The 23,028-nt window shown below is 35.9% G+C and overlaps 1 protein-coding gene across 1 annotated transcript in view; it reads left to right on the top strand.

Annotated features, from left to right (window-relative positions):
* fbxl5 (F-box and leucine-rich repeat protein 5) overlaps positions 1-23,028 on the top strand; it is a 43,439-nt gene that overhangs the window by 16,912 nt on the left and 3,499 nt on the right. Inside the window, exons 5-10 of the mRNA XM_039751513.1 lie at positions 1,325-1,507; positions 6,604-6,729; positions 15,622-15,770; positions 15,865-15,947; positions 16,099-16,803; positions 21,365-21,513. Of these exons, the coding sequence (XP_039607447.1) occupies positions 1,325-1,507; positions 6,604-6,729; positions 15,622-15,770; positions 15,865-15,947; positions 16,099-16,803; positions 21,365-21,513 (1,395 nt within the window). The remainder of the gene's footprint in view (positions 1-1,324; positions 1,508-6,603; positions 6,730-15,621; positions 15,771-15,864; positions 15,948-16,098; positions 16,804-21,364; positions 21,514-23,028) is intronic.

Genomic DNA, 23,028 nt, shown 5'->3' with positions numbered 1-23,028 from the left:
GGGGTGATCCTTTATCAATCTCAGTATTTCTTGTTTTTTTATTTTTTAAAAATCTTCTGAACTGTAGCTGTGATATCTTTCACTTGGATGTTATAGATTGCATTGAGTATGTAAAGCTGGAAAAAATATTGATTTGTGTGAAGCCAAAAAAAATGGGAATATTTCAAAGGGGGTGATTCTTTTCTATACCCACTGTATATTGTTGATGTATATTTTCCTCATGTAATGCTAATTAAAGAGCCATGAAAGATATCAGAACTTTTGAAAGTGTACCTGGGAATGGCTTAACCGCTCTAACTCAAGGTGTAATTGGTATGAAAACCATGACTGGCTCTTTTGGTGCTTCCTAGTTGCTGATCCAATGACAGTATCCCTCAGAGTTGTAACATTGGAAAACATGTGTTGTATTGGATTAGTATTCAAATAATTAATTTCTACATAACATTTTATATAATGAGCAAAAGTGATTTTCTTTTAAAAGTAGCAAGTGGCTACATAGGTAAGAAAAAAATCATGCAAGTCAGAAATTAAGACAAATTAAGTCACTTTATATTTGCCTTTTGGCAGCCTGAATTATACTTGCATAGAATCATGAGGTTCTAGGCACCACTGGCATTTGCAGCTTCTAATCCATATATTCCTTATCTAATCATTGTTTGGTTACAGTGAGTCAGTTGATATCCCCAACTGAATACATGGACTAGAAAATATAAAAATGAACATAGTCTTTTTACTTTTCAACCAAAAAAAAACTACTTACTGTTGTGTGTAGCAAAAATATTCATTCATTTATTTATATAGTAAATTTTCATACATAAATGTAGCTTAAAGAACTTTACAGTATTAAGCAGAGTTTCAAAAGAAAGCTAAAAGAAAAACGTTAACATTGGAGAATCATAATGTCCATCTTAATAACAAATCATGCTCAGATGGCTGGGGATCCAAATGGCAGGATGTTGGAGAAAACACATATTTTGGGTTTTCAAGGCCAAAATACCATTTAGCCCTTTGCTCCCACATCCCACAAAGGACATTTTATAGTCCGTGAATGGGTCACTTTTAACAGGAGACTTTTGTGGTTCTTTATCTTCTTAGCATTTTATGTGGCAGCATCATACTTGGACCAGACTACATGAACACACACACAAGTAATGATTAGAGATTATCCTCTAAAACTAGTTTAACGCTGAGTTAGTCATTTTATTATATAATTTTATTTATATTGTAATGTATTTCAATTAAGAAAGTGCATTTTTTCTATGATTGTTTCAAGACTTTTTTTACACTGGACTAAGTCATGTATTTAATTTGTTTACTCTCTAAGGTTTTGAAAAGAGGAAAAGGCCTGCTGGAATTTCAAGCTTACCACCAGAAACGCTTTTGAAGATTTTCAGTTATCTGAATCCTGATGATTTATGTCAATGTAGTCAGGTTTGCACTGATTGGTCAGTAATTGCTAAAACGGGCTCACTGTGGAGACATCTGCATCCTGTCCGTTGGGCTAGAGGTAAATGTTATATTGTACATTAAGATCGTTAGTAGCATTTCATTTTTTTTTTTTTGTGGTAACTGATTTTGTTCTAGCTTAAATGAATCAGACAAGAATGCTTAGACTGTTCAGCTTTTTAAACGCTTTATGAGTAAACTGAAACTTATTAGGCTATTTCTGACACTGATTAGTTCTCTTAATCAACAATGTTAATAATTTCATCATTAACAATATTAATTAAGCTCAGACTACTTTCAACATGGCAAGGATATGGAAAATTGGCCTTGCAGATTTTTGCAGCAGTTGAACATACAGCAAGTACAGAATGAATTCAGCATAGAAGGTTAAAACAGGTTGCATTACAATTTTTGTTAAGCAAATCTTGTTGATAATCCCTGCACAATGTTGACTTTATAAAATTTTTGGCATGATATTTATGCTGTGATCATTTACATGAATGAAAGTTTATTAAAGTTGGTATAAAATGTATAACTCGAACAGTGATGGCCTGTGAAATGCAGGCATCTTTTAACTGTATCATATAATCTAGTGATGCCTTGATCTATTGGCCTCTGGCCAATTATTACTACAGAAGACTTAATCAGGGATTAATAGATTAGATAAAATTTATTAACCCCATGGGGAAATTCTGAATTTTTGTTACTGGGTATTACTGGATCAGTCAGAACAATTGCTGATTATGATTGCAATTTTTCAGTACAGTATCTGATTTTCTAAGTATAGTGGTAATTTACTTGTTATTGCCCCTTTGCATCAGGTATTACTGTAGTTGAGCTAGGCACATATTTTTTGTTGCAAATTTGCTGTAAACAGAGAGAAATAAGTTAGACTTTATCAGAGAAAGAGATAAGATTGGAATATTATCTTTTACGGTAAAGAAAATGTAGTAATAAATTAATAAAATATAGTCTGAGGAGTTGTCCTGTGCAATGAGACAAATGTCAAGAAAAGCTACTTAATTCAGACCTTTTTACTTTGTTCTTTTAATCAAAATAAACACTGCATATGTTTGTTTGGACTATGAGTGAGCTTGTGTTAAGTATAGCAGCTGACATGTTTAATTAGAAAAAGAAGAAATAAAGAAGAACTTAATATTAAGGCAGCTCATGCATTTAATTACAAGTCTGAAATGTTTAAATACTAAAATGTATACAAAGCATACTGAAATATACATCTTATTGAGACAGGATGCCATGAATTTGATTAAGTAATTTTAAGAATGGAATTACATGTTAAAAAAAAAACCAAGAAGCACTGGAATATAAAATCTGTGTTTAATGGAACCAGTTTGTAAAATACCAATAAATAGACTTTTCTGTACAACATGTACAATATAGATTTTAAGTACAACATCACACCACAATGCGAGCTGGAATGATGCTCATGTCTAGATACTGCTTGGCAGAAATGTTACTGTTGTGGGAATTAGAATTCCACACATGCAGTTTAGAGTATAATAAATTGAGAGCGGGGTCAAGTCCTGTATGGTGTTATACATGTGTCCCAGGGGTGCGGAAATCCAACGCCCGACTCGTCCGACACGGGTAAATTGACCGTCGGACAAGCATGTTTTTCTGGTTTCAGTTGTCCGCGGAAAAGTGCAATTTTCTGGAGAAAAAAGAATTATATCTGCTGTGCAGGGCACATTTTTACCAGAACTTTCAAATTTTAAACATTTAGGTGCGTACTCCGTGTGGAAACAGTCTACTTAGGCATGTTGTTCATGTCTCAAATTGGTATTCAATATTGTTTACAAAATGACGGCTGATTTTTCAAAGAGGAATCACTCTTGTGGTCTTGCATAAGTATTTTACCCTACTATTTACACGCTTGGAGATGCGGTCATTTTATTCATGCCGACATTACGATGCAATTTGATGATTTTTCATTATAATCGATAACTTTTATATATTATTGATAAAATTCATTTTTTCTACATAAAATGCGGTCATTTCACCTACAATGCAATTGTTTTCTCCACATAAAGCTTGTTAGGCAGTTAATCTTTCCTGAAATTTGCGATTCCGCGTAGGTTGTGATATATTGAGGAGTTAAGAAATTTATTGCGTGACATCAATTTTGATGAGCTGTCTATAGATTTTTGATTAGAGAATTTTTCATATAAAACAAGTTGGTTTTGCGCTGTCTGTTTATTAAAAATAAAGAAAACATTCTAACGGTTTCCAAATGTTATGAAATATCAATAAAAATCTTAACTTAGACGCAATTTATTTTTTCCTGACAACATCGGTAATATTTACTTCTTTGGAAATGTATATGTCATTAGGAATTACCTGCATAACCCATAATGCACTGCGGAAAGCACGTTGTTCTCGCTTATATGCGTGTTGCTGAAACTGAAACAAGTAGCATCGGGGATGAGAAATGGATCATTGCTTGATTAAAACTGGCACAACAGGCCCTGAAAAACCTACGGGAGCGTATTAAGGCCACGGTGAAAAAAATACGGACACAGTGAAGACAAAAAAAATGTAAATGTCGAGATTAAAGTCGACATTTCCACTTTATTCTCGTAGTTTATTTTATCAGTAGAATGTCGCAAACTAAATTTCATCTTAAAATGAATGTTTCATTTACTAGATTTTCTCAAACCCCGTCATAAATTAATGTAGCACATTAAATGCTTTATATTAAAGTGTTCCCCGACCCAGTTGTTAATCTCTGCGCGCTTCTTAAACTGACTTCCTTTTGCACTGAGGAAGTGCCGGCAGCAATTGCCGCACATTGACTTCATGATATTCCTGCTCAATGAACATTCAGAATACTAAGATAAATACTTGATATCTTTTTCACGATGAAATGCATTAAAGCATGTATTAGACATGGGTGGCGGGGGGCACGGTGGTGTGGCTGTAGTGCTGCTCCCTTGCATTAATGGGTCCTCAGGTCTACGCTCAGTGTAGAGAAGTTTATGGCAGGTGTGACGAGGCTTCAAAACCGGATGTTTGAATGGGTATCGCACAGGTTTAAATTAAATATTGTGTAAATGTTGGGTTTGTGATCTGGAGGTCGGAGACACAACCGCAGAATTTAATGGATGTTATTCTGAGAAGGCTTTCTTTATTGCATGTTTGCTGTGTCTATCTTATATAAACCCCAGTTCCTATCCTTTGTCTTTCTCCATATAACCAATCACCACACGATAAACGTCTTTGTGAAATTAAAACTAGTTATAAACCTAGACCTCAGAGTTTTCAGAACTTTAAAAAAAAAAAATTGTTCTACATGTTTAATTATGCTATCCATTCAGAGGTCTAAGCATATAACTAGTTTTAATTTCACAAATACTTTTATCGTGTGGTGATTGGTTATGTGCAGAAAGAAAAAGGATAGGAACTGGGGGTTTAGTACATCAGATAGAGACATGAGTCTAAATGTAGGAAAAAAGTTGGTTCAATTGAAAAAGCATTTTCTAAAGCTGAACGCTCGGAGGTTGAGCGTAATGCTAGGCTGTTCACTACTGCTTCTTTAGAAGAGTTTGACCCACGACCAGCTGTGGAATTCTGGCTGTCATCTGGCAACAGGCACATCACTCATAAAAAACCTGAAAAGTCGTCGGCATCCACTTCTGCAGGACCATCAGTCCAGGAACCATGCAGTTCAGCTCAACCAGAAATGAAAATCATTCAGCCCATGCTGTCTGAGATAGTAACGATTCTTGGGGCAGAGGATGTTGCAAGACAAAGCTGAGGAACATGGCAGAAAATGAATCAGGACAGTGTTCTGTTATGTAACTGTAATATATGAAAAAAGAACTAGTGTAGCTATAATGATGGCATTGTTTATTAGCCAGTTAAAATAAGGGAATCTTTTATATAATGTTCTAGAGCAAGGTGGCAAAATACTACTTCCTGAAAGAACTTTTTTCAGTTTTAAAATGGAAGGCAGTTTTGGTATCAATAAAAGAGATCAGAAAAAAATACAATTTTTCACTTTTGTTATTTGTTTATGGGCAAGTGAATTTAACAGGCGGACAAGTGGATTTTCTAAGTTTACTTGTCTGTGGACAAGTAGAAACAAATTTGATTTCCACACCCCTGTGTCCATACCCTCTCTCTTCTGAACAGAGCTAGACAACACTTGAGACAGAGAAAGACATACTGTGCAGACTACTTGCACTGGTGCAGATTGTTAATACAGATTACAGAATTGTACCGGTTTTATTGTGACATGTGGAAGTGACAGGGAGCTAGCTGTTCTCTTAGAGCCAGTGTGAGTACTGGAAGACAGAAATGAATTGTCACAGTAGGAGCACCATGAGACAGAACAATCAAATCAAACCATAGCTGAGCATGGTGATTCATGTTTGGCCACTGCATATCATTTAACCCATAGAACAAACGTATTGTCAGTGTTTACTTTCTATTAAAAAAATTTGTTTTGAGATATGGATCTGTATTATTAAAGTGTTTTAATAAATATGCCATAACACTCTTTGAAGTGACTAAAAAAGTAAAACTGCTTCCAACTTTTAAGTTAATCCCCTAAACACATAACCATACATATATTTTACAGAATTTTTTTAATAATGGTAACATGGTGAATGTTAAAACTATTTTCTGATTTATGGGGGGGATTATAACTCCTAAAATCTGGGCTCTGTGTTTTCTAATCTAAATATTTGTATTATGTTTGTGGCTCATCACCCTTTTGGAGCATGTCCATTCCATTTCTCCATCACATAGATAGCTACTTTCCAACCTTTTTATTTATTTTTTGCACTGGTCTCCATCCCTTGTATTTAGCTGTGTTTCTAGTAAGGCTGTAATATCATTACTGTGTGCAACTACATTTAACCCCACCTCATTAGTTGTATTTTGTATACTGTACTTCTGCTGTGAAGACAACCCACTTTTAATATATTAGTTTTATTTTGAGCTAGAAATTTCAAAGTTACCATGTATATGTGTTTTGTTACTACTGTGCATTCCTGTTACTATATGTGAAGTTATAAACTGGCCTGTCTAGTTTTTGCTGTGTTTAATCTTATAAGGTTTCATAATCTAAATTAATTACATTTAGCTATTGAATGATTCATTAGAAATTTACCACTTCCTTCTATGGTCCATCAGGTGATTTTTACAGTGGGCCTCCTGGAGAGTTGGATCTGGAACCAGATGATGTGTGGGTCATGAATCGAAAAGATGAGTGTAAAGCCTATCAAGAATGGGATGAAGATGCTGATATTGATGAATCAGGTTAGTCCATAAGTTATGTCGAACAAAATGAATAATTGTAAGAGATCTTGATTGAATGCACTTATATTTAGCAATGTTTAAGACAATAGGAGGTCCATGCAACTCAAACCATTGGCCTACTGCCAAAACAGTCAACTATATAAGTAGATGCACATTGGCTAAGCCTGTATGTAACCATCTGTAAGGTGACTAATATAAAGCAACACTTTAAAACACTCCATCCAGCATAGTTGCTTCATTAACACACATATACACATATATTTGCAGTGTGCAGTCATTCTGTTACCACCACCTATAAAAGTACAGTTGGGTCCATAAGTATTTTGACATTAATAAAGTTATTGTTCTTTTAGCTTATTTACCAATAAAATTGCAGGTGAAGCTATATAATGAATGCAGGATGAATCTGCAGACTGTTTTAATGGGAGAGAATTTACATCCAAACTGGGTAAATGGTTTAGGAATTACAGCACTTCTTATGTAGTGCACTCCTTATCAAGTGACCAAAAGTAATTGGACAATTGACTGAAAAGTTGTTCCATGGCAAGGTGTAGGCAGTTCTCTCATTATTTCATTAACAGTTTAGTAGGTAAAAGGTCTGAAGTTGATTTCAAGTGTGGAAGTTGCTTTTGTAAGGTGGTGTTGTAATCTCTCAATAATCTCTCAAGTCCTAGACTTTGCCAGAAATCATCTAAAAATGTCTGCCTAGTTTTTGAACAGTATTCTTTGGACAGATAAAAACTGAGATCAACATATATTAGAATGATGTGAAGAGTATGGAAAAGGGAAAGAATGTCTCATAATCCGAAGCATGCCATCATCTGTGTAACATTGCAGAGACATTGCTGTGGCATGGGCATGTAAGGCTGCCAGAGGAACTGGGACACTAATGATTAATGATGATATAATTCTGACAGAAGCAGCAGAATACATTTTGAAGTGTATAGGGCTGTCCTTTCTGCTCAGATTCAGACAAATGCTGCAAAACTGATAGGACTGAGAATACAAGTGGACAATGACCCATAGCCACTTATGCACAAGGTGCAGGGCACAGCCTTATTTCATAATTGTTTGTATATATTGCAACAAACCTACAAGTATGTCAAAAGCAGTAATGGTATTTTTACATACCCAGGTGCGTCACCTTTTAAATAAATCATATGCTTCCATGTTGTCTGTCCTCATTTAGTATTAAAATATGTGATTTGCACACATATATTCTGAGGCAAGTAGCATGTCACAACTGAGTGAATTTGCTTTTATCAAAAATCTCATCTATGCCAAGCTACATACAGTGAAAGGCTCATTACCATTAGATGGCTTAGTTTCAGCCCATTCTAATGATGTATGGTTGTCCATACTTCTGGGTGAGCGAGCACTGGCACTACTGGTTGCCTCTGCTCTGGTGGTGACTTAGTTTTATTTAGTTTTGTTTCCTTGAACCTCATGAAGATCTGGACAGACTGTTGACTTATGTGTTCTAGCTAATCTAGCGGGGTCGGCTATAGCAACACCTGGTAAAATCAAACTGGCCATTGGGCTATTCAGTGTCCGTTCTCACACCGGTAAGGGGCCTATACTTTACGATCTGTTAACTGACCATAAATTAGATTTTTTTTTTTTGTTTGTTTGATTAACTGAGACCTAGCAGCATCACAATGATTTTTTCTCAGCTTAATCGGATAACCATTTTCATTGTTATGCCGATGACACTCTGCTCTGTCAGTCTACTAACCCCTATGTCACTCTTCCAACTTCTTCCCTCTCTGACTGTCTGCAGGAGGTTAAATCATGGCTGTCTGCTAATTTTCTTAAATTAAATAGTGATTAAACAGAATTTCTTCTGGTAGGTACTAAATCTGTTTTGGACAAATGTGGTAATCTTTGACTATTAATAATTCTGTCATTTCTTCATCCTCCCAGGCTAAGAGTTTAGGTGTTATTCTCAATAGTACCTTAAAATTTGAGGTGCATATTAATAATGTCACTCGGTCTGCATATTTCCATCTACGTATTATCAGCCGTTTACGCCCATCTCTTTCAGCTACAAGCACTGCTATTCTTGTTCATGCCTTTGTTACATCTCATATTGATTATTGTTATTCTGTCCTTTCTGGTCTTCGTCACAAACTCCTTTACAAACTTCAGTTGGTTCGGAATGCTGCGGTTCATATTATTACTTGAACCCCTTCCATAGAACACATTACTGCTATCCTTCAGCAGCTTCACTGGCTCCCTATTAAATAACACATTTGATTTTAAGATTCTGCTTATTACTTACAAGACCCTCCATTAATCTGGCACCTACTTATCTTTCTGATCTTCTTCACATTCTCCATTCCTTCTCGTATCCTTGGTTCTTCTTCCTCTATATTTTGTTATGCCTCCTGCTCGCTTGAGTACCAAGTGGGGTTTAGAGATTTCAGCTGAACAGTCCTGTGCCTCTGGAGCTCTTTTCCAAGGTTTTTGTAATATTGACTCTCTTCCTACCTTTAAATCTCATCTTAAAACACTTCTTTTTAACCTGGGTTATTCTGTCTGATAATTTTAGCTGGTAAATATCAATTCAATTTTATTGTATTCTGGTTTTATTGTACTGTAATATTCTGCTAATTTTATATTGCAACTGTTATTAATGTGTTTTATAAGGTGTTCTTGTGTGCCTTGAAAGGTGTCTATACATAAAATGTATTATTATGAATGGTCATTCATATTTCGTCATAGCTGTGCATAAAAGGCAGGAAATAAATTGCTTCTGCTACAGCTCATCTTCACGCATCATTACGCACAAAGCTTGAGTCTTATTCTGACCATGGTTTTGATTCTGTTAGAATGACTTGATTGATGACACGTTTGATTTGTAAGGCCTACTAATTTAATTGCAATACCCAGATACTGTCTGCTGTGTGGTCTCCCAGTGTTAGTTTACGGAGCACTTCTCTTTCAGTTTTAACTTTGAGTACAGGCACTGTTTCTTGGCATACTTATAAGTACTGTTACACTGTACTTGTACCTTCCAAGAGGACTGCCCCATAAGCAGATGTCACTGTACAATAATACTCATTGTCGCTTCAAAACTCTGTTGGAGGAAATGTCAACAGAACATCACAATGTTGCAGCATAGCAATGTGTGATGGCTTAGTAAGGGAAGAATGTTGGTGAGAGATTATGAGCCAATAGCCCCTCTTTTGTGTATTTTTAAATGACTGCAAAGAAGTGGCATATGTGTATTTTTTGTGTGGCATTTCAACTACATTAGTTAAATTTACAGTTGCTAGGCCAGAACTGTGAGGATGGATTAAAAAGGCTGCTTCTATTCCTAGATAAATCATCTTTTCATCTAGAGATTTTAGAAATATCCGAATCAGTTTTGCATAATGTTCAACACAAGGACATTAGTCTGTGTGTCTTCTGGTTCTTCAATTTCTCAGCACAATATTTCCCTCCACTAATATTTCTGAATTATCAATTATTTTGTTCAAGGAACACTGTCAAACCACAGGGCTGAAACAGATTTTCCATTGTTTACCTGGAATCTCTATATATATTTCACTAAGGCAAGACAACCATGGAAAGCACACTGGAAGGGGCGTGGATTCACTAAGCCGCCGACAAGTAAGACACCTATGGCGCACGCAGGAAGGAGCCACGCCCACCAACTCCAAGACCATTAGATACAACGACAACTCAGAGCCACGTCCACCAACTTGGATGCGACCACACAGAAAAACCGGCATCATTTATATTCGACTGTCGTAGAGGTCACATGCAGCTCCGACCCACGTTGACTGTTAATAGAGGCATGTTTCTCGCAGAGGTGAATTGCCATATGCAGCATGTAAAACTGTTTGTGAGGGGTATCCCATGGGATCCTTAAAACATTACTTTACAACTGAGGTTAAAACACAATGAAGTGAGCAGTCTTTAAAAAACTAGTTTTCGGTTACGACGCACGACCACGTGCACCATAGCAAACTGTTTTACACACTACATACAGCAATTCGCATCCGCGATAAACATGCGTCGTCTTAGATGCTCCTGCTCCTTGTACACACCTCTCTACCACCGTGGTCGGGTGTCTTGGTGGATTATATATAGAAAGGCAGCCAAAACTGCACAGAGCAATGAAACGTTTACGTGAGTCACAGCTGCATCTGGACTGTACAAAGACAATGACTCGTGTGACGAGTTGGAGGTGGGCACATGAGCAGGCAGTGCATACTGGACGAGAAATCAGCAGACTAGCATGACGGAGGGAGCGAGTGGACGTCTTCCTCTCCTTCCATTCCACCCTCCGCACCTGAGCGCCGCACGGACGATTGTGTGTTGGTTCGTTCCGTGTATTGTTACAATGTTGCTTTTCTTGCTGATTTATTACATTACCGATTTTTCAAATGTTAATTTTCTCCCTGTGCTTAAAAATTATTAAAAAACGGCCTGATTATGCGGCGTATGGTACGCCGCGGGTTGGCTAGTTAAGTATAATTTAATCCTGCAGTTGAAGTAGCCTTGCAACCCAGCCGCAGAGGATGCACAAACCAGAGTGTTTTCTTCGTGCCAGTCCCAAGCCCGGATAAATGGGGAGGGTTACGTCAGGAAGGGCATCCGGTGTAAAATTTTGACAAAACCATATCCGGACCGATGATCCACTGTGGCAACCCCTAACGGGAGCAGCCGAAAGAAGAAGAAGTTGAAGTAGCTTTGCAAAGCATGATTACCAGTTCTGTTCTGAATGAGTTAATGAGCTAGAATTTTATGAACTACATATTAATAAGCAGAAGTTACCAAAGATATCTTGCTGTTTTGGAAATTTTCACTCACCTGAGATATTGTCTCCAACATATGTTGTATCAGTTAATTAATGACACAAAAGGAAAATTTTAAAGTTAAGTTTTAATGGTAATACTTTTTTTTCCCCCCTTCTTTCAAGCTCCTAACTAGTGGTCTGAGTATAACAAATACTTAATTGCTTTCAATTATATTTGGTAATCAACATGGTAAAGAATCTATACTAATAAAAGGCAAAGCCCTCACTCACTCACTCACTCACTCACTCACTCACTCACTCACTGACTCATCACTAATTCTCCAACTTCCCGTGTGGGTGGAAGGCTGAAATTTGGCAGGTTCATTCCTTACAGCTTCCTTACAAAAGTTGGGCAGGTTTTATATCGAAATTCTACGTAATGGTCATAACTGGAAGCAGTTTTTCTCCATTTACTGTAATGGAGATGAGCTTCAACGCCGTGGGGCGGAGTTTCGTGTGACATCATCACGCCTCCCACGTAATCACGCAGTACATAGAAAACCAGGAAGACCTCAAAAAAGCGCTGAAGAAAACATGCATTATATAATTGAGAAGGCAGCGAAACAATAAGAAGCGAGCGAGTGACATATACAACCATATTCATGAGTTCTGCTACTTCGGAAACAAAGCACGATGTAAACCTACACTTTAAATTAAGTTCATAGACAGGCTGCCGCTGGCGTTTGTAATTTAGTGCCTGCCCATATAAGGCCGTCCGTCAGCGGCAATCCAATAGCAAACTGCCACGGGTAAATATTCACGGGTGAAGGACTGTGCTTATGGAGAGGAAGATGAGATGGTCAGGGTGGTGTTTGACACAAACTCAGCGAAACTGCGAGAGAAAGTTTTAAGTGCCAGGACTAAGGTAACATTAAATACAGCCATGGACATAGCACGAGATGGCACCAGCACAGCTGGGAACCTTCGATGCATGTACACCGAGTGGCTCACGTGAACTGACGCAGTGCACAGATAAAAAGCAACAGTTCCAAAGAGCGCTGAACAAAAACCGAATTACACAATTGAAAAGGCAGCAAAAAATATGAAGCGTCTCATACATACAAGCATATTCATAAATCCAACTACTGCGGAAACAAAGCACACGTTGGAAAAAGTCAATGTCCGCTAAAGGAAGACAGTGTAAAAAACCCGTGCATGCAGTGTGTCAGGTCTCAGATAAAGAAGAAGACGAGCTGTTTATTGATGCAGTAAGAAACGAATCGATGAATGAAACCTGTCATCTTTACAACGATTGACAAACACGGAATGTAACTTGAACACAACACATCCTACAAATACGAACCTGATTGAAAGAAATAATGATAATCAAATCCTTGATGACAGCAACACTCAGTAACACTCACAAAACAAATACTGTATATTGACAGTCATGTTACGTTATTTTTAAAATGTTCCCTTTTCTTTTCTAGCTTTTTAACACACTACTTCTCGCTGCGATACGCGGGTATATATATATATATATATATATAACCCGATCTACATACTCGAATAATGGATACTTTATTAGCCATCAATGATTGTTTTGGTAAAGCCATACTCAGTGTATTCATTAGATGAGCGGTAAAAAGTAAGGGCAAGGGAGGATGACTTATTGAGGCATGCAGGCTGTAGTGTGCGTCAACTCTATCTGAATTAAGCGATCACATTTGAAAAAATATATCTTTTCAAGTTCTATTTAGTCCATATGTGTCAAACTCAAGGGCCGCGGGCCACATCCGGCCCGGCGTGTAATTATATCCGCCCCGAGATCATTTTATATACTGTATTATTGTTATTAAAGCCGGGTATATGAAGCGCTGGTAACACAATAAACTACAGATCCCATAATGCAGCGCTTCAGCTGCCTTGCCGAACACTTACGCGTTAATCAAGTCTACCTTAAGATGCTGCAAGTTATTGCGAAGCTAGCTCACACGATGCTGAAGAGAAAAGTTGATTCTGAAAATAGAGCCTTTAAAACCGATGGGAGGCTGAGTATATGTTTACTGAACCCGTGTGTCTCATTTGTGGAGCTAATGTGGCTGTAATTACAGAATTTAATCTAAGACGGCACTATAAAACAAAACATCAGGGTAACCTGAAAGACCTGAATGCAATGCAGAAGATACAGAAAGCAGAAGAATTAAATAAGAATCTGACACTTCAGCGGACGTTTTACCCGTGCACAATCACAAAGTGATTTCAATTGAAGCTGCTTTTATGGGAGACACAACCACTTGCCCCACTTTCCCTGTTGCCAAGTAATGTTAAACCAAGTCGTCACTACGGTGTTCCCAAATCGCACTTTGCTGATAAACTGGCGCACTGAGTTTGCACGGCGCTGGTGACTTTGAAGAACAAAAAGTCCGTCTACATGCGGCTCGAACCTTGTGCATGTTTGGTAGCACATATCTGTGTGAGAAGCTCTTCTCAGTGATAAAGACTAACAAAACAGCACACAGGAGTCGCCTCACTGATGAGCACCTGCAATCCATCCTGAGAATCTCCACAACACAGAACCTCACACCAAACAGAAACGAACCTGTTGCCAAAAAGATGCCAGGCGTCCAGCTCTAAAATGACATATGAGCAAAGACAACTGAATGATTTGATTTGTTATTGCTGAAAGGAACACATTTTATTTATATTTCTAGGTTTTGTTATGCAGCATGTTCATATTTGAATTTGTATAATTTTGACAGGATATATTTTTATGGAGAGCAAAATCTTTTGGGATATTTAAAATCTAAGTTTATTTTTATAAAATATAAAATTACATAAGAGTAAAGAAATTTGAATGTTTGTTCTTTTAATGTTTACTTTATTTCTAACTTGTATAATTTAGACAGGATATATTTTTATGGAGAGCAAAATATTATAAGTTGTTTAAGGTTTGAGTTGATTTATTCAGGAATAATATTCCTGTCTGTTTTACCATTCCTACCAAAGATATTTCTGTCGACTAAATAAAAATTCCTTCTATTTAAAATTTAAATAGAACTTGAACAAATCTGATAGTTCATAATATCCACGCAGACTTGCACGTAAGAGCGGGTGTCATCCGTTTTAACAAACAGCGTATTGCACTGATCTGAAATAGCTGTGTGTGTATATATGTAGATATATGTATATGTATATATATGTTTATATATGTGTGTGTGTATGTATATATATATATATATATATATATATATGTATGTTGTGTGTGTATGTATGTATGTGTGTGTGTATATGTATGTGTATATATAGATATATATATATATGTATATATATATATATATATATATAATGACAACAACACTCATCACTCACAACAGTGACAAAACAATTACATTGACAATCATGTTACGTTATTTTCAAAATGTTTCCTTTTCTTTTTCATTGCTTCTTTAACACACTACTTCTCCGCTGCGAAGTGCGGGTATTTTGCTAGTTAAATAATATAAGTCCACACTGTACTGACATTATGCATCTACGAATGCAACAGAACGTTAAGATGGCCATAGAATACAAGTTTTTATTAATAATTCAGCCGGATTTTTGTCACATTTTTCAATTTTTTTTTAGTGCATTATGAGTGAAGGAACCCAAGCAAGACATTTTTATTGGTGACATAAGTCTTAGAGTTGTGTTGTGAATAGACATAGAAATGTACTGTAATTTAAGCAGCATTGCCATAATACCTAAGATGGAAAAATGTAAGTTCTTCTCTTGAATATGCTGGGGTGCTTTAAGATTTCAAAGGTGGTCAAGTGTATACCTACATTTAGTAGAACAATGTCCAATACCCAGTCCATTCAAAACAATTGGTTGATATAATTTAAAAATAATAAAATAATTTGTTGGATCCAAACAAATAACTATTGTATGCTTTTTTGATACCTATTTATAACCCTACATGTTGTATGTACATACTGTATATTTTTGGTCCCAAGTGTCCTAAATAAAATGTATATTCTCATATAGAATGTGAATTTAACATTAATTTTGTAAACAAAAGGCAATTCTCTGACCAAAATAAATTATAAAGTTGGTTAAAAGATTGTACAAATAATTATTGTGCACATAAAATCTTTGTTTTCCAGAAGAAACTGTAGATGATTCATGGGCAATTAATATAGTACGAAGGGAAAAGAAGCTTCTTTATGGGATGATTCAGAATTTACTTCCTTTTGTTGGATCTTCAGTCAAGTCACTTGTCCTGGCATACAGCTCAGTTGTGTCAAGCAAAATGGTATGAATTTTAAAAACTTTGAGTAAGATTTTCTCTCTTTAATTTTGTGATGATTAAAAATCTTAACAGATTTGCCTTTTTACTGTACTCCCAGGTCAGACAAATGCTTGAACTGTGTCCTAATCTGACATACTTGGATCTCACACAAACAGATATTACCGATTCAGCATTTGATGGGTAATTATAACTATTTTAGTTAGTAATTTTTTATATACACACAGAATTATGGAGGATACAGTATTATTTAAAGTTGGTTTTCATTTTAATTTAGATTGGTTTTATTGAAAATGCTTGCAGTTATTTTCATTTTTTTCTGCATTTTTTATAGATGGTTAAGTGTGGGAAGTTGTCATACACTTGAACATCTGGACCTGTCTGGCTGTGAGAAGATCACTGATCTGACGTTGGAGAAATTATCTATAGCACTTGGTGACTTAACATCCTCAGGTGGTACAGAGAACACATTAAAAGATAATGTCTCAGCAAAGGTGTCCAAGTGTCATCAACCAGTCAGCCTACAACCAAGAAATGAGTGTTGTTTACAAGTATGTGGTCAGCAAGCTCTCATTTTTAAAGGGAAACCTGGAGGTGTAATGAGTGTTCCTTCACGAGTTTGGGTTTTAAATTCAGCAGATTTGGTTGACATTGAAGATGCTGCTGAGTGGAGACTTAGGAATGCAGAAACTCCTACACTTCTGGATGCTTCACAACCTGAAAAGTCATCTAGCATCATATGCAGTTGCTGTCGCACAAGTAACCATGCCTACAGGACTAATATTGCTTGGCAGCAAAATGGTTCTTTGGCTGCACCAGGACACTGTGGCCATTCCTCTTGTTGTAGTGAAAATGTGCTTAGGGCTTATGACACATTTCAGGAGCCCTACTCTTTTTGCAGTAAAAAGACTAAACACTCGGAAGAAAAATATTTTGTTTTTTCTGGAGAAGAAACGAGGACAGATTCACTTAAATGTTCAAGGACTCTTACATTTCTTAGTTTGTCTGGATGTTATCAGATCACAGATCATGGACTAAGGTAAAGTTCTTTACATTTTTTCCTTCATTTTAAATTTATGATTAACAATTTGAAGATATAATTAAGACACTGTCATTTGTGGTAAGGAAATTATGAAATTTTTGCATGGCATTATGTTTGTTTAGGGTAAGAGTTTTATAAATTACTGGAAAAGACAAAATGCAAAATTACAGTTTAATAGTTCCAGAGCTGTTTGGAAATAAAAATGCATTTCTCTGGTATAGATGGGAGGTGCAAGTCATTTCTGTACAATAGTGCGGCTGAACTCCGGGCACAGTTCAAAATGAATCACTTGGGTGTCTGTGTGTTCAATTTTTTGTTTCTAACATTGCACAAATCATCCTGAAAAATGCCAAATTATAGCAGTGTCCGAATTAAAATACACCGCCTTCCTTCTATTATTCCGTTCACGTGACATGCTAGGCTGTTTGTTGCTGTAAATGGCATGTTAGTATTTTACACAGGGCGACAGAGACATAGTAAAGTGTACGGTGTTACAAAATTCTCAGTAAAAACCTACTTTTGCTGCAAGGAAAGAGGATCAGTCACATAACACCTGTCTTAAACTGAACATCTCTCTGTAAAGTGAGTTTATTGCCTGTGATAATATGAGGAACTTGATTCGTTAAAAAAATAAAATAGTATTTAACCAGCTTCGTCTATTGCTCCTAGTATGGTTAGGAGTGGAAAAAATTGATTCATTTGCAAATTGTGATTTTGTTGATGTTGATCAAAACATTGCAACACACTTTTTAAAAAGTAGCTTTTTTTAAGGAGGATTAAGAGAAGATAAGTAACGGTTTTGAAGCCATGACCGAAATCACGACTCTAAACGTCCATGGTTGTGATTCCAAAAGACAGAAGTGCGACTCCGCTAAGCACCTTTTTAGGTGCAGCCTGTTGAGCTCTCATTATTTTGCTAATGTAATAGTCATATTTCATTTCACAATTAACACTATAACATGTAAATAACAATTATTCTATTTAAAGTTACAGCAAGCTGTATATTTTTATAAATGCAGTCAATCCACAACTTTCGCAGGGGTTACGTTACTAGGAAATGCCACAAATGTTGATACTTTGAACCCATGGGAAATAGGTTGGTTAGGTTCCAGGAACAACCAAAAACTAATATTTTGCTAGAGATTTCCCAAAGTACACTTTTCTTTATGGAATTCCTTATAACAGAATACTTTTTTGATAATAAGCACTTTTCATAAGATAGCAATCATGAAATAACCCATAAAATGCAGTACAGAAAAATACAATTGGTAAGATGAAAAAAACATTTATCTCGCTAGTCATTCCCTAGAATTATGTGAGTTTTGGAGCTAAAATCTCACTCACTGTTGTCGGAAGACCCTGAAGCTGGTGACGTCACCACAAATGGTGTTGGGAGATCGTGCAAGATGTGCCAGCTTGAAATAATCATTCGGCAACCCCTGCTTTGTTTCCTATGCTGATAGACACTTAAGTTTGCAATGTATGGGAGCATAGCACAGGTGACTTGATGTTTGATTCATTGGCAACCTTAATGTATCTAGCCAGCAAATCGATTTTGTTTACACTAGACTTTTGGCCAACAGCGGCTGCCTGCATTCATTCCATGAATATCTGAATTTTTCAATTCACCGACACAGTTTTTGCAATACCTTTACTTACTCGCTAAGCTGTGTCACTGACTGCATGCTTGGGCTTAAAGCCATATACTTTCAAGGCATAATTACGACAACTTTTTTTTTTTTTTATACTAAACAATGAAAATATGCAACAAATGCATGTGGAGTTCTTTCATCTGTAACGGTAGGGTGAACAAGACTGATATTGCATCCAGTTCAGTTTCTCTGCCAAAAATATACCTCAAGACATGGAATCTATGATATTTCACAAGCCGGGGTTGTCCAGAAATCCATCCCTTCTCTTGGGATCAGTACAAGGTCCAAATGCCAATAAATAAACAAGTTAATAAATACAAGTACTTAAAGATGTGAAAGTCAAACACGCAAAAGTTAAAGATTGACTGTATTACACATAACACCTGTCATCTAGCTGTGTGACTGTTTTGGTCCAGTCATGATTGAGTGATCACTCCAGAGGTAAAAGTTAGTCTTATTCAGTGAGCTCAAGATGGAAAATAACCCTGCGATTGCAGACAAGTGTGGAACCATTTTGGTTATCCAGTGTAGCATAGGGATGGCAGATGTTTCGTTGACAGAGCATACACAATTTGTTGGAATTGTTTCATAAAACTTCCTTCGGCAACAAGCAACACTTCAAATATGCAAGTACATATCACAAGACTCCTTCCTACATTGATCTTGGTGGCGCACAAAAGAGCCCCAGCAAATGGTAAACTGGTATATACGTTCTTTTCTGTTGTAGAAAACAATGGATTCAAGCATTTTGCTCAGTGTGTTGGAACCCAGATACTAAACTTCATAACAAAGTAAAGGCTGAACTTCTGGAGGATTTGAACAATCCACATTCATTGCTTTAACTACAGATAGGCAGTCCTCCCTTGCAATAGATAGCTGTATCACAATCACAGCACACTGCATTACCAGCAGCTGGGTAATTGGAAACCCAAAGCGGAGTGAAAAATTTATGAGATCATATGGCACTATTCCTGTGACAATGGACAACACCAAGAATGTCATGAAAGAAGTTGAAGCAGCTGAATTTTCACCACGAATTTTAATACTTTATACATACAGTTAACCAAGCATGGGGCAATCAAGGGGATTAACCAGATATCCCAGGTATTCAAAATGTCATCACTCGCATAAGAAACATTGAAAACAAAGCAAGGGCTGTTTAACAGGTGTTCTGAAATAAAGGATTAATGTAAAACTGACAAGTGTGAGTTTACACAGGATGTTTTAAATTTGAGACACATTTTTAAAAAAAATAAATAATTAAAGCAGGAACAGATCTAGAAAATGAAAGCACCATGTATTCATAATGTTTGAATTAATTTGGTTGATCCGTTAAATATTGTTCTTCAGTAATAATTTTTAAGCAGCTAATGATGGAATATAAAATGCTACGGTAACAAATGTTACCACTGATAAATGACTTTACCAAAAAAGGGTGACAGAGGTGAGGGAAAAGTGATACAATTGCAGGATTTATGTTGCGTCTTCCCCTTGTGGGGACAGTTTTTTTTAAACAGCTGGTGAACTAAATGGAAAACAGCAAATGTATAGTACTACTTTTAATTTAGATGTAAAACATGCCTAAAGACGTATTGGTAAAACAGTCTCAATAGATTATCAATGTATCATGTTTATGACATCATTGCATAGACTGTGATATTTATAACACGATTCAATAAGAAAATAATCTTTCCCTTAAACTGCATATGCAGGTTGATTATGATTAGATAAGCTTAGATGATTTCTGTGTAAAACAGTTTGTCAGCATTCAGTCCATTGCTGCTGTGATAGGTGCTACTGAGTTGATGGCAAGAGTGTAATGTAAAGATAAATCAAAGGTCAGATGTGTATTAGACAAAAACTCTGACTTCATATTTAAAATAACCTTTTATGCTTCCATGTATAAAATAAAATAATTTCCATAGTCCAGTATATTAGAAAACATTTTGTGTCTGATTTCTTCTGATGAAAACAACAAAGGATCTAGCATCTGTTTAATAGTAGTTTATATTGAGATTTTTATTGTGAACATTTTGAAGCTTTAATCCACTCAACCAAGACTCATGCTGCCTAATTTATATATAAGAGAAATTGGAAGGAACATTTTCTAGTTTCTGTGAGCAAGAAGAAGCATAACTATGAAAAAAAATGAATTTGAGCATATACAATCAACTTTGTTGGAATTCCTCATGGGAGTTACAGATAGAAATAATTAGATTAAACTTTGCTATATGTGCCATGTGTTTATGCCATGTGTTTAAGCATTGTTAGTATATTCTTTATTGCAAGCTTTTATTTAGGTAAGTATTTTTGTTTGGCACCCATACACCTCTGAATGTTTTGTTTGGATTATTAAGTTTTTGCTGCTACTGAAACCTGTTTACCAGCCTTTTAGAGGAAAATGTATTGGTGCTTCATTAATAGTACAAGTGGCTCATTGCCTTATCCATGATGTAGATTTTATATTGAATTTGCTGTAGATTTTATATTGAATTTGCATCACTTAGATCACATAAAATAAGATTCTACTGGTAGATCACGTGGAGAAATACAAGGCTTTTTGTTGAAATTAGGTTTTGGCATTTTAAAAATTGAAACATCGAGTATGCATAAGTCTGTATGTATGTATTTATAAACCAACCTTAACTCAAATTACTGTACACCTTTACATTTGAAGGAAGTAATGGTTTATCTATTTAAACAAATTTGAATATTTTAATGCAAATATTTTTATTAGCTAATGTTTTTTCCAATTTAGTTTTTTGTTTGATTTGATGAACTAACCTGTTGCAGAGAATTCAATGGGTAAAACAAATGGAAGTGGATTTTTCCATGAAAAGTGTTCTCTTTCAGATTTTTTCATAAATATTTTCAGAATTTGTTTCTTATTCCCTTATTTTTTCCAGATCTTTGTCCTTGTGGGGTGGATTACCCAATTTAGAACATCTCAACCTCTCTGGCTGCTTGTTCATTACTGGTGGTGGCTTGCAGGAGTTGGTTTCAGCGTGCCCTTCTTTGAATGATGAGCACTTTTATTATTGTGACAACATTAATGGTAACGATAAGTAAAGTTTGAATGAGTAAAGACTTGTACTTTGTTGGGTAAAAACCAACAAAGTATTATAGTTTGGCACTAACCAATAATAAGATTTTGCTTTTAATATTACTGGGTTTTATATCCATGTTTGGTCATTGTGTCAGTTTTCTTTTCAGTATATCACAACACATACTAATGTCCTGAAAGGATAAATGGTTTGATTAATTGCTTGGGATATTAAATAGAAAATCAAAGATGTGTGTTATGGAATAAATCATACCTGGAAGTTACATTAGATTTGTAAGGTACCTTACAACCCTTAGTTTACTTGAGGGATGCATTCATAGACAACCAATTTATTTCCTCTTCAGCACAGTAAAGTAAGTTTTGCCAATACTTTGCCAATATGTACAATATATTGTTACAGTCGGTAGCTTTAAGTAAAACATACTTGTGTACAGTAATTTTGCTGGTAACTCACACTCTGTACACATAGCCAGAACAGGGGCAGATGTTGCACCTTTGTATGTCTAATACATTTGAGCTGAAACAGAATGCTGTTTTACAGGAATTACCATTCACAAAGTGAAACATAGGCGTGACATTGTACCTGCAATGACTGAGACAGACCAGTGTTGCTGGGGTGGATGGCATGTTTGCTTTTCTCTTAGTGCTATAGGTGAATTGCACAAGAGCTTGGGTGGCATGTGTTCCCCTTTTCTTGCCGCATGCCACAATGAGTAAGACAGAGTAATAGTATGAGAAGAGCATGTCTTGTTTCTTCTCGTGCTGCTTTGGGTCATACAGAGCAAAATTATAAGCATATGTCTCTCTCATTTTCATGCTACAGGTCAAAGTGCAAATAAGCGAGAGCAAGAGTATGGGAGATGAATGTCTTATTCCTCCTTGAGCTATAATAAGAGAAGAAATGTGTGATAATTATGTATTCCTTCATTTTTAAGTTCCACAGCCAGTCTGCATAAAGTTCAGTTTGTCTAGGTTTAATTTGTATGCTTTTAGAAATACAGGAGAATATTAAAGATGCAGTATACATTTTAATAATTTTACGTGTTCATCGACTTAACTATGTATCTGTTAAGAGAATGACAGTATGATGATGGCATGTGCATGATTTAACTTAATTTGATTATAAGCTGTTAATTTTATTTTAGTGGTTTACTTTATTTTCAAATTAAAATTTTGCCTAACTTTATAGCTGAAAAGTTTGTTTAGCAGCATGTGGCGATTAAAGCATTAAAGAATAAAGGTAAGCAAAGGTAAGCAAATTAACATGGATGGGTTTTAGCAATAACAGAGATACCAAATTACATTATAGTAAGCATGTGTGTTTAAGTGTCTATTTGTTTATTTTACGGAGTCTTCTAAATAATGTTTGCACAAAACATCTTGTAATTATGGGTCTTGGAATTTCATTTACCAAAATTAGCAGATACGTTTATCCAGAAACCTTAAGGAATTTGATGGTTTGTTCTTGGAGACTAATCACAGTTTTATTCTCTGATGTACTCTGTG

This window comes from Polypterus senegalus, chromosome 4 (genome assembly GCF_016835505.1).
Source record: "Polypterus senegalus isolate Bchr_013 chromosome 4, ASM1683550v1, whole genome shotgun sequence".
Lineage (NCBI taxonomy): Eukaryota > Metazoa > Chordata > Cladistia > Polypteriformes > Polypteridae > Polypterus > Polypterus senegalus.
Note: the sequence above shows the minus strand (reverse complement) of the source record. Positions and strands in the feature narration are given on the sequence as shown.